Source organism: Danio aesculapii, chromosome 25, assembly GCF_903798145.1.
Source record: "Danio aesculapii chromosome 25, fDanAes4.1, whole genome shotgun sequence".
NCBI lineage: Eukaryota > Metazoa > Chordata > Actinopteri > Cypriniformes > Danionidae > Danio > Danio aesculapii.
In genome coordinates, this window is record NC_079459.1 from 1,345,767 (window position 1) to 1,358,154 (window position 12,388).

At 40.7% G+C, this 12,388-nt stretch overlaps 2 protein-coding genes across 2 annotated transcripts in view; one reads left to right on the forward strand and one right to left on the reverse strand.

Annotated features, from left to right (window-relative positions):
- Positions 1-5,162, forward strand: part of ano3 (anoctamin 3) — a 97,304-nt gene extending 92,142 nt beyond the window's left edge. Inside the window, 1 exon segment of the mRNA XM_056452092.1 lies at positions 1,005-5,162. Coding sequence (XP_056308067.1) covers positions 1,005-1,187 — 183 coding nt within the window. The 3' untranslated portion in view covers positions 1,188-5,162.
- Positions 5,163-7,532: 2,370 nt separating this feature from the next.
- slc5a12 (solute carrier family 5 member 12) overlaps positions 7,533-12,388 on the reverse strand; it is a 38,827-nt gene continuing 33,971 nt past the window's right edge. The window contains exons 16-19 of the mRNA XM_056451555.1: positions 12,053-12,234; positions 10,454-10,557; positions 7,979-8,088; positions 7,533-7,906 (exon numbers count right to left, since the gene is read on the reverse strand). Coding sequence (XP_056307530.1) covers positions 7,742-7,906; positions 7,979-8,088; positions 10,454-10,557; positions 12,053-12,234 — 561 coding nt within the window. The 3' untranslated portion in view covers positions 7,533-7,741. The remainder of the gene's footprint in view (positions 7,907-7,978; positions 8,089-10,453; positions 10,558-12,052; positions 12,235-12,388) is intronic.

The following is a 12,388-nucleotide window of genomic DNA, read 5'->3' on the forward strand; positions in this document are numbered from 1 at the left end:
AATCACTTGTGTGGATATACAAACTTTCCTGCTTTCTCACTTTAAACAATTATCGTTTTGCTCAGTTGATCTTTACTTCCTTTTTTTCCAGACAGACATGTTGTTAGGAAAATATTAGCGTATCTAAAATAGCATATCTTGACCCAGTTGTTCGCTATTCTTCTCATGCACTGGTTCACTGAGATGGTACAGAACAAATCTTGCAAAAACTGACCTTAGAGACAGTAATGCTCATTCCTCACTCCACTGATCTCGAGGCGTACTAGTAGCAACTTGCTCTAGAAGCTGTTGTCTTAAGCATCCATGCCAAACATCAAATATTGATACCAAGTAAGCCAAGAGACCCTAATGGCCTCTGAATACTTCAAAAGATCTTTCCGTGCTTCGTTTTAGGGCAAAAATAGTTCTGAGTGGTGGTATATTGTTTTCGAATCTTTTGTCACCTCATGATACAGTATGGGGGCTTGGAAATATGTCACGCTGCTCGGGTGTACCATCAGAAGTCACATCTTTTCATGGATTTTTTATATTTGATGTGGACGAACAGTGTTTAGAATGTACACAACATGGTGGATCCTCTGCTGCTTGACTCTCAGTGTATTCCTGTTGGTGTTATTGTGTTGGATGTTCTTCCCATTTCTGAATCTGACCTCCGTGGATATAAGGTACGAATCAATCTAAAACACAATAACCGATTGCGAAATTGTCATGGAACCAATGGTAGGTGTTTAGGAAAAACAAACTCCTCCAAAAGTTTACTTTGTTGAGCTGTTGAGGCCTTGAGCATCTAATCTCCCAGAGACTGAATTGGCAAAATGCCCAACAGTGGTTAAGAATGCAATCTGCAGTATGTTCAAATAGCCTGTCATGACATTGATCCAAAAAGGCTATCATGTCTTTTCTTCATGAAAGGCTCATTTACTTACAGTGATCTACTGTGGTTAGATACTCAGTGTTAAAAATCTATAAGTAATGTTTCTGATTTTCTGTTGTATTCTCCATAGCACCTGGTGTTTGGCATCAAGACCTTCATAGCCCACATGATTCCAGACATGCCCAAAGACCTGTGTGATCGCATGCGCAGGGAGAAATACCTGATGCAGGAGATGATGTATGAGGCAGAACTGGAGCATCTCCAGAAAGAGCGGAAAAAGAACGGCAAACGTTATCACCATGAGTGGCCTTAGTCGTGCCTGTCCATAAACACACACACACACACACATAAATGCCCACTGGAGAACCACATACACGTCCCACAAAGCACATTAATACTTGAGAGTGGCGAACAAAACGTCTTTGCAACATGCACAACTGCAGCACATATGTGAACACAAGACATTCATGTACAACCGTTCTGCTGCCTTGGACGGCTTTGCTTTATTGACTCCATGCATGGGCTGCCCACTTCAGATTTTCATTGCTGTGATAAACCAGGGAGTGGATATAGTGTTTGAGGTCGAGAGCTGATCTCCAGGCGCGCCTTTAGAACCAAGAGTTGGCAGCTGTACTCTGCACCAAAGAGGATTTTCCCGGTCACATGACGCCTGCCTAAGACCTCCAGTAATTCAATATTTCTATCCTGTCGAGGATGTTTGTACATTAAAACAATCTACACAACAACAACAGAACAGTCTGGTAAAATTTGAACTTGGAAAAAGAAAATAGTATAGATGTGTACACTAATCTTTTTTGAGAGCCACCAGTACCGTTTTCTCCAGGTTTGGATGATCTTTTGTTGACTTTTGAGGTGGTTTGCCTGATTAAAAATGTTGAGAACCGCCACACTTCAGATAAATCTGATAGGACATTTTATGGATCAAATCCTCTGAGTTCCCTTTGGAAAGAGTTGGATAAGTTTGGGATCAAGTGAAAATGCAACTAATTTTGAAAAGCACGACTGTCGTCCTAAGAAAAGCTGCACGTTGATAAAGTTAGCTACTAGTGTAATGGAGGCTGACTGGAATAAGACTCCCTGAACCCTGGAAGAGGCGACAACAGTGGTAACTGAGCGAGAAGATGCTGTGTTTAGCATCCCTTGTGTTTCAATTCAAACCCCAACTGAAGCATCCTGCAAGAAAGCAGAAGTGGTGCCGTGACCCGAATGGAAGTCTATATTGGGAATGGTGGTAGGTCAACTGATGCAGGTAAAGGAAAACACACCAACTTTACATCGATTAACTAGCGGCAACAAAATGGACTGTAGTCCTGCCTTGCATTACATGCATCTGGGTCAAAAATTTGTTTGAATACTTTAAAGACTCATTACATTAAAAACAGGCTACAAAAGGAATTCAGTACAACTGGGCCCACCTTGCCTTCCCAAATCTCAACAAATGTCTGTACCAGAGTCTACTCTGCAGCAAGGTCAGTTTCACTTTCCCAAACCCTCCCTCAACTCTGAAATCAATGCATTAGATTGTTCATCTCCAGTGTGTACGTGGAAAATAAGGTTTATTGCGCATCTTTCCCAGCATGGCTTGCAGTGGCGCTGCTCTTTCATCCATATAGTTCATCCTGCAGTTCTGAACTGAGTATCATACGGTTGGATTGTTTACTATGCAGATGAAGGGCTTTCGAAGTTCCTGTTTTCTGCTTGTGGTCTCTGTCCGGCAGCTACACCATCATCCGCTGTGAAGCACTTCTCTACCTGCTGTCAGCCAACGTTTACTTGCAAACGCATTTACCGATACGCCCTCTCTCTTCGCTTGCCAGCATCTCACCTTGTGATTGTTGCTACAAAAGAGGTTTCTGGTAACAATTACCAAATGAAAATCAGTTCGTTTATGCAAATGAACCGTTTTTATGTACTACGTCGCCTTGAAAAGATATGCAGAATTGTCTTGAAATACAATAAGTCCATTTTATCAACATGCAGTAAAAAGAAATGGCCAACTTTGGCAGAATAATAGTCATATGCATGCTTTTCGTTTGCATGCGGATAATTAGATTTGTATTATTTTATAAAAGACTGTCATTGACTATGGTTTTCTAGTGTGTGTGTGTACGTGCACAGAATTTGAGGTATGGTTGTATCAGCGTTTCAATGCCTGCGTTTGTTGCTTGGCTGTAATCTATTTTGTGTGCTTGTTGTGGTCCAATCAGTCCTTACACTCGCCCACCTGAGCGCAAGGCAGTGCCTATTTTAGGAACAGCATACTAGCCCATCTTCCTTCCAGTATATAGTATGTATATTGTGAATATCCTGATCAGAGATGTGACTAGGGATTCTTGGTCCCATGCACAGGATTTTTTTGGGAGTTGGCTGTTGGTCCAAATATGGTCAAGTACAGTAAGATTTCAAACAGCAGAGCCAATATTAAATGCATAGTTCTAAAATGAACCTTCAGTTATTAATTACTTACCTTCATGGCGTTCCAAACCAAACTGTGAGGCTTAGTGGTCACCTCACAGCTAGAAGGTCGCTGGATCAAGCCCCGACTGGGTCAGTTGGCATTTATGTGGGGAGTTTGCATGAACCCATAGACCCCAACTCATCACTTACTGACCATTACAACACCCCCCCCCCTCTCTTGACTTACCAATTTCTCCAACTCCCTGCTCTTCACTTAACAATCACTCCCCTTCTACCCCCCCACCCTCGCTCTTCTCTTACAGATCGTTTCTCCCTACTCCCCTATTGCCCCCACCAGCAACCCTACTACCCCCACTACCCCTCCCTTTTTGCCACTTGCGGATCATTACACCACAACACATAAACCACCCACTTGTCACTTACTGATCACTACCACCCACCCCCCGCCCCCTTCTTACCTTCTTACCTTACCGATTTCTCCAGCTCCCCGCTCTTACCAATCACTCCCCTTCCACCTCCCCGCTGCCCCCGCCCCCTGCTCCTCAGTTACCAATCACTACCCCCACCTCCCTGCTCTTATCAGTCGCTACACCTCCCCAACCCCTTTCTTTACTTACCGATTACTCCTGACCCCCAAATCCCCCCTTCCCTGATGTTTCAAGTGCGTCCCTGTTGTCGAGTAAGATCAACAATGATTTCTCAACTTAAATGTAGTGTAATGAGGTCATGCGACTATGAAGCTTTCTACTGTTTCATACATCATTACATAATAGTGTGTCCTCAACATTGAGTGAAGTAAAACTGGGCTCACGCTAAACACGCAATAAACTCGAGGTTACTCACGGGATGCTTTTCCACTCGGGCAAATTTTTTGCGCCAGTTTAATCCATTGAATTTGCGAGGTAGATTGAGGTGAATTGTGCAGATTAGCGGTAAACTCAATGCGCATTTAGTGTCGTTCACACCATATGACCATAGTTTCCCTCTATTTACACATTTGCATCGACTTTGTATGTAATGTAATGGCGCAAATCCATGTTGAAGTATAAGTGTTCAGTAAGTCTCCTTTTTCGAACATGATCACTGCATATGCCCTCCTCAGGCCCTTTGAGTGTTTGCAGATGAGATCTTTGTATCATATTTTCTTAGCTTGAATCAAGTGTTGCTTTTTTAAGTATATATTTTTTCACTCTCCATTTGCATGGGTACCAGCCCCGTATGGGTATAGGTAGTACGCACTAGGAAAAAGATGCTTAGATGGTTCTCCCACTTCATAGATTCTCCACTCGCGCTGAATAAGAGTCAAATTAATGTTTAATTTCATGGAAGCACTTTAGGAGAGTCATTTATTACATTACCTCGATTTAGGAAAAATGTTTAAAATGTAAAGGGTAGTTTAATAGGATAGCTGCAATCCATAAAGTTGGTCTAGGTCGCGGACGGCAGGGAATAAACAAGCTAAATATCGGTACTGTTTTGGGTCGCTGGAATCCAAACCAGAGTAACCACTGTATTAGAAATGAAAGTTTGCTGTAATGCTTTGTGTTGTATGGACGCCACTGGCGGTTGGTCAGTAAATTGAACATGTGATTCTGATCTGAAAGAGGAAGAAGTTTGTACTATGAAACAACTGTAATCTATGCATGACCTCATTCATGAGTCCCGCACATCCAGGACTCTTGACAAACCTTTGTGTATGTGTGCACTTTTTACTGTGAAGTGTGCATGGCCTATATCTGCTTAAACCAGAGAAGACTGACCTGAGATCAGTACATGTTGTAGTGGTGAATGATCAGTTGTGGTCATCTCATTGACATTAATCTATAGGTTATTGGATGGCAAATGTTCTTCAGGGTTTTTTTTTGTTTTCGAAGTACAGGTTGTGTATAAAATGTCTTCATTGAAAATGGCCGTCAGAAGCACATTCGAAGGATAAAAACGTTTAGAAGAGCAACAGCATGTATTATATCATGATAGTCGGCGCTTGGCGTATCTTGCACAGACTCTTTGCTGTATTCAATTCTAATGCAACATCCATCATTAGTCTTGCTTCAAAAGCAATGTAACTGTTACTAATATTAAAGAGACGGATGCCTATTTTGCTGTCAAATGTCAGTGCTTACAATCAGAAGTTGTTTGTAATTAATGCATAAGCATGATATGCAAATAGCAGAGTGACTCTAAAGTGTAGAGCCGATGGGCCTCATTCTGAAACATGAGATTACATTTCTATATAAGATGTTCATAAAACCATCCTAACTTAAATGTTGAGATTTGTAAAAATGTTCGGAAATGTACAGTATGGCTTGGGTTTGTTATTTGCTACAGCCTAACCTTAAGAAAAGAGAGTCCGGAAGGTCCCACAGTGTTCTAGCGACTGGGATTCATGGATGAGGATTAAGATCATTTTGAAATCTTTTGAATATGATATAAATGTTTTACACACAGATTCCTCTGAGTTTTGGAAATGTTTTATGAAAGAGGCCCGATGCGCACTATGCTTTGGTGTGATTTTGCCAAGTAGGACTTGAACCTGGATCAACATTCCCGTCTACCGTTAGATTTTGTAGTGAAAAGAAGACCTCGTAGTTTCCTGAAGACCTCCATTAGCTTGTTAAGGTGTTTGATTGTGGTAAATGAACAGCAAATGCTCACCTTATTCTTTTAAGGCATGGGTTACCAAATCTGCTCCTGGAGAGCCACTGTCCTGTGCTGTGTCCAAAATCACCCTATTGTTTTACTTTTCTGATACACCTCCTTCTTGTACATGTCTAGAAGGCAAACGTGTAGATCAGTGAACCATTGACCTAAACCCAACCAATAGTGATTTCACAAGCAGGCATGATGAAAAGTGCACTGCGAACACATAGCTTTACTTTGATTTTACATTGTTTTTATCGGTTTTGCAAACCAAGCATTCTGTATCGCAAGTACAGCATCGGAGAAGGTGAGCTACCAAGCAGAGTTGTTGGGATCATACTGCCTCATAGAGTTCACTGTACCTAGAAACTGTAGAAAAGTATATTTTTGCAGTTTCCCAAAAAATGTAGGCTGGAGCAAGTCATTCCAATGCCAGGGTAGGGTTGCACCAACAAGTTCTTGCTCAAGCCTCTAGTGTGGACTTTATGTTTCAGTTTAAGTAGGTAAAGCCAAGTTTAATGGTGCTCTGCAAACATATTTAGTTGTGCGGGTACGGGTCACCCTGCTCAAGCTTGCATTTCCACTGCCACCTTTTAGCACCGTGCTGCTGAGTAGTATTGTAAAGTGGTATGGTTTACTATTTCGGCACTTCTGGCAGTGAAAATGTGTGTGGAACCGAGCAATTGCAGCCCATTTATTTTGCAACTACACAACATTGTTACTTGCTCTTTGTTGGTGGGCAACTGGGCCACTGTGGACCCTAATATGTCCTTTCTGCAAGCCTAATCAAAACTACCTGAGCTAGCTAGGTAAGGTCTTCAGGAGTACGAAAAAATTGCAGGTTCGTAAATACATTTGATAAGAGATGTAGCTTAACTTATTTTCAATCCTTATTAAGTCACCTGAACCCCACTAATCAAGGTCTTCAGGCTCGTTACAAACTTTCAAGCATGCTTGAAGGAGCTGAACTCTGCAGGACCTTGGCAGGGAGCCTAAACCTGTTCCTGGAGGGTCAAAGTTTAGCTACTATCTTAATCTAAGTGCGCACATCTGAACAAGCTAGTCAAGATCTTCAGATTCTCTAGACAAGTGTTGAAGCTAAAATCTCTGAAATGTTGGTCCTCCAGGAGCTGGATTGGGACACCATCGATGTAGGGCCATGGGTTCAGGTTAAGGCTGGTACTGGGATGGACATATCAGGTGCTCAGGGTCCAATTACCTGCATGGCTAAGAACAGACCCTAACAAAAAACACCTGAAAAAAAATTACACCTTTCCTGCACTCTGCAGTATAGAGTTGCCCAGCCTTGGGTACCAAGCAAGAATTCAAGGGGGAAATTCAGGCACTACTCCTAAAGGTTTGCCTTCCTTTTGCAATTATCACATATCCCCAAAGTCCTTAATTAGTTACTTCAGGTGCAGTTAATCTTTCCAGAAAAAGAGATCTCCAGAAACCTTGATGAATTCCTGTGGTTTCAGGGTCAGGACTTTGGTTAAGGTTAGGGGTTATAGACCAAAACAATGATGTTGATCCAGGAGTACATTTTAACTGGCAAAATCAGAGTCACCTTGAATAACTCTCAATGACCCCACATATTTTATTGTTTATACTTATGATATAAAAGCTGTTTATGAGACTCCATCCTTGTTTACATGTAAAGCAATCAGCAGTATGCATACAAGAATTGTACAAAACATGTCTGTAACATAGATTTGGGGATCACAGTTTTCTGTAATAAAACATTGATTGTATCTTTTAAATTAAATAGCGGATGTGTTCTTTCGCTGGTTACAGCTTTTTCTGAACTATGCTAGTTTCATTATGGTCAAAGCCGGCATTAGTGTAACCATTTTCCTGTTGGTTATCGCAACTGCTCCCGAACTTCTCGTCCATTCTTAAGGTGCATCCCTGGTCTGGATGTTTCTCCCATGCCTTGCCGAAGTCTCCCAAATCCTAAAAGAAGCACACAAATGTTCTGTTTCCATTCAAATGACCCAAATCCACATTCTACAAGACAACCTGTACCTCTTTGTCTTCACTTAGATCAGCTTCTGTGAATTTCTCAGTGCAGAAACACAGGACGTCCTTCACTGATCGAGTCATCCCTGGTTTCAACATTTTGGGGTCCATTGGCCCTGTAGACACCACAATCACAGTTACTCTACCACACTAATCTACTTCCCACCCAAAGCATTTATGGAATAGAAACTGAGGAATTGTTGACAACTGTTTTTGTTGGCTTTAGAGTCCAAAGATATCCATGTCCAAGTGCTGCAAATAATAGGTAGGATATTTGGAGGTGGGAATACTGGAGACGCTTCCCATTTCTGGCACCAATCTAGATGCAATTGACAATTTCACCTTAGACATCTCAAAAATTGTCAAACGATGATTCTGACTAAAATCAAGTTGTTCAGTCCACCTCAACGCTGAGCTTAAATTCAACCAAGAAACCTGTTTAAATGGTTGTTTTCAGTGGTGAATTGGAGAACTCCAAGTTAGGCAAGCAGATTTAGTGCATCTCACGTTCAAAATAGTACACCAATACATCTTGGTTTTGAACACCTCCTTAAGTAGGGGATCTTATTTCTGAATGATGGTCACACTGGGCTTTTCCTCCCATAGACTTCCATTCATACGCACGCGAATGCGTCAGATCGGAAACGCAAGGTCATGCGTCAAGTTTCGCATGACGCTGCGGTGCAAAGTTCAAGCTTGGTGAACTCTGACCTGCGAAATCGCATCATTTGACTGCGTGAGACCAATCGAGGATCAAAACAGGACCTCTCTGGACAGAAATTTAAAACATGGAGCAATCGCTCGCTTTTTTAAATGTCTAATCATCTTGTTTAATCCCGCCCCTTTTCGCAGCACCGCACGACAGAATTTCGCACACACAAAGCCCAGTGTGACCGTAGCTTTATGCACTGTTCCAACCTACCTGTTGGCAATTAACAAGTGTTCCTGAAGACTTCTTCAGATGAAATCGATTGGAATTGAAACTAAACTAAAACTGCAGGAAGGTAGATCTCCATGAACAGGAACGAGCACCTATTGTTTTAGGATAGGATTGAGATTAAGCTGAGCATGGTGCAGTTTTTGCTGTCAGAAGGGCTTGTATGCCTTTAGAAGTCACATGGAAAATGTTAATATTCATAGCTCATAATTTTGAGGAACCTATGTGCCCAGGACATTTTTAAACTATCAAGGAGCTGTCTGCTTGAATTTGTGAGTATGTTCAGTGTAGCAAACCTTCATGCCTCTTGGCAATCACTGTTATGAGAGAGAAAATGAGGCTCTGAAAGCTATGCTTTCTTCTGACCATGGTTTTGCCATGGAACTTCATGCGATAGCTTGGAATTTGTCAGGTCAAAAGGATATCGTATATCACTGTCCAAGCGATTCTCACAAACTCGTTCCTGACACGTGCATGGACATAAGAGTTTTGGTCCATCAATTCGCATCATGAACACCCACCTTTATGGAACAACCAGAAATGTCTTATCTGCCACAGTAAAATCGTAGAATTGGTTGCAGAAGTTCTGGCTAAACACAACCATAACTGTAAACTATTCCCAAAATCAGAGGGGAATAATAGTTAGATAAGACTCATGTAGAAGTTTATAAACCTAACCGTAAGCCTAAACTTAACATAAACGGTAAACGTATCCTTTAATTCTGATTGGCTGATTGGAATGTTGTTCCAGGATGTTAATCCAGGGAACCGACCTACGTAGGGAAATCAAGTATGGACAGGAGTTTGAACTGACTATGAATTTTTGTAACTAGAGCAGTGTTTCTCAACCACGTTCCTGGAGGACCACTAGCACTGCATGTTTTGGATGTCGTCTTTGTCTGTCTCACCTATTACAGGTCTTTCAGGCTCTGCTAATGAGCTGAGGATCTGATTCAGGTGTGATTGGTTAAGGAGACACGGAAAATGTGCAGAGCTGGTGGTGCTATAGGAACATGGTTGAGAAACACTGAACTAGAGGCTTTTGGAAAAAATGATGTTGAGACAAATATATTGGAACCAAAAGCAAAATCACAAGAATTGTTCATAACACACCAGTCTTTAAGGGATAGCTCACGCAACAATTAAATGTATTCTGTTGAACACAAAAAGAAGATATCCTGGAGAAATCTGTAACCATTGACTTCTATAGTATTTGATTATCCATCTATGGATGTCAATGGATACAGGATTTCAGCATTCTTCCAAATATCTTCTTTTGTGTTGAACAGAATAAAGAAACTCCAAGGTTTATGACTACTTGGGTGAACTATCCCCTTAACAATACAGAACTCTATTAAGGGTCAGAGGAAAGGTGGAGAATTCTTGTAGGAAACTCCATTTGGGTTGTTGATGTACAGTATGGGTTGTTTTTATTACCGCAGAGAGCTTTCATTCTCTTCTTAGGCGCGCGGTCTATAAGTCAAGGTGTTTTGTTGCTGGCGGTGTGTGATAGAATAGAGGAGTTAATGAAATGCGCCTCTCACCTGTCAGCAGTGTGATGAGTAGACCGGCCGCCACCGTCCCAATAAAGCCCACTGCACTATAGTACAGATAGGACATGGAGTACCATGAATCCGCCAGCCAATTCCTGAAGACCACAGATCAGTCACATTTTTAGCATCTCATAATAAAACCGCATTACCACAGCATGATTACAAAAAAATAAGACTATCATTTAAATTAATACACCATTTAAGCATAACTCTTGTCCCCTATGTAATCCGCTCTTAAAGGGACAGTTCACCCAAAAATTGAAATGTACTCAGCCTCAAGTTGTTTCATCGCTTTGAGTTTATTTTTCTGTTGAACACTAAAGAAGATATTTTGAAGAATGCTGAAAACCTTTAACCACTGACTTTCATAGTATTTGTTTTTCAGACAATAGAGATCAATGGTTACAGGTTTTTAGCATTCTTCAAAATATCTATTTTTGTGTTCAACAGAAACAAAAAGCATCTTATAAAAGTTTATAACTTTGAATAAGTCAAATTTTACTTAAAATGTTTAATTTTTGGGTGAACTATCCCTTTAAAAATACAAAAGTTTCTTTTTCCAACTATGGAAGTGAATGGTTACAGGTTTCCAACATTTTTCAAAATATCTTCTTTTGGGTTCAACAAAATAAAGAGACTCATAGAGGTCTGAAACAAGTAAAGGGAGAATAAATGATGATTTTTGGGGGAACTATCTCCTAAATTACGTGACTTTCACTGACTAAAAAGCTAAGCTTCCTTGATCTGTGATGAATGGGAAAGCAGGCCGATAATCTGCTTTGCATAATAGAAAAATGGTTTAAGGTTGAATATATTTTTCAGGAATTTTAATAGCCACTAAGAGGACAATAATGAATAATTTACCTCAGGTTTAGGGGAGAAAAAAATCTGGATTCTTACTGTTTTGTAATGCTCCTAAAATGTATATTAACCTAGCATGTTAGCCTTAATTAACGGTGCTTTTAGTGACTATATTTGACGTCAGTGATTACCAGCTGATACCCATGAAATTAATAAAACGGAGCTGAAAAATAACCAGAACAGGCGTGAAACAATGCAGTAAATAATGGTACAGAAAACTTACCTCTTGCTACATGGAAACTAAAATTTAAAGCCCAAATAATCCTTGACTTGCACAAAAACATACAGATAAAGTCAAAGTATTCGCCCTCTTGTCCTTTTCTTTTTTAAATATTTCCCAAATTATGTTGAACAGATCCAGTGAAATTTTCACAGTATTTCCTCTAATATTTTTTCTTCTGCAGAAAGTCTTATTTGTTTTATTTCGGCTAGAATAAAAGCAGTTTTTAATTGCTTTAAAGCCATTTTAAGGTCAATATTATTAGCCCCCTTAAGCAATGTTTGTTTTGGATGGTCTCCTGAACAAACCACTGTTATACATTGACTTGCCTAATTACCCTAACTTTACCCTAATTACCCTAGTTAAGCCTTTAAATGTCACTATAAGCTGAATACTAGTGTCTTGAAGAATATCTAGCCTAATATGATGCTAATGGTTTAACACACACTTGTGCTTCCAGAAAGTTGCTTTTAAATGTGTTTTCCAGTTCTTCAGTGCTGATACTGCACCTGTCGGAGGTGAGCTGGGTCACTGCGGCGGATGTTGAGTTAACTGCAGCAGCTGTGATGTTGCATCCTGCAGTGTTGAGTTCCAGAGCATGTGTGTTGTTGCTGGGTGCTGGGTAAATGAAAGCCCCCACGCCGACCCAGAATGAGAGAGCGATGCCCACCATCAGACCTCCGACTGCCCCCTAAAGAGAAAGACCACGAATGTAAGATAAGCTGCAAGAATCACATAGCAGATTCAGACAGGTGGTGGTCTAAATAAGATTTATGCACTGCAAAAAAAAAAACACATCAATCTCACTTAGATATCTGGACTAGAAACGAGACAAATGCCCAATT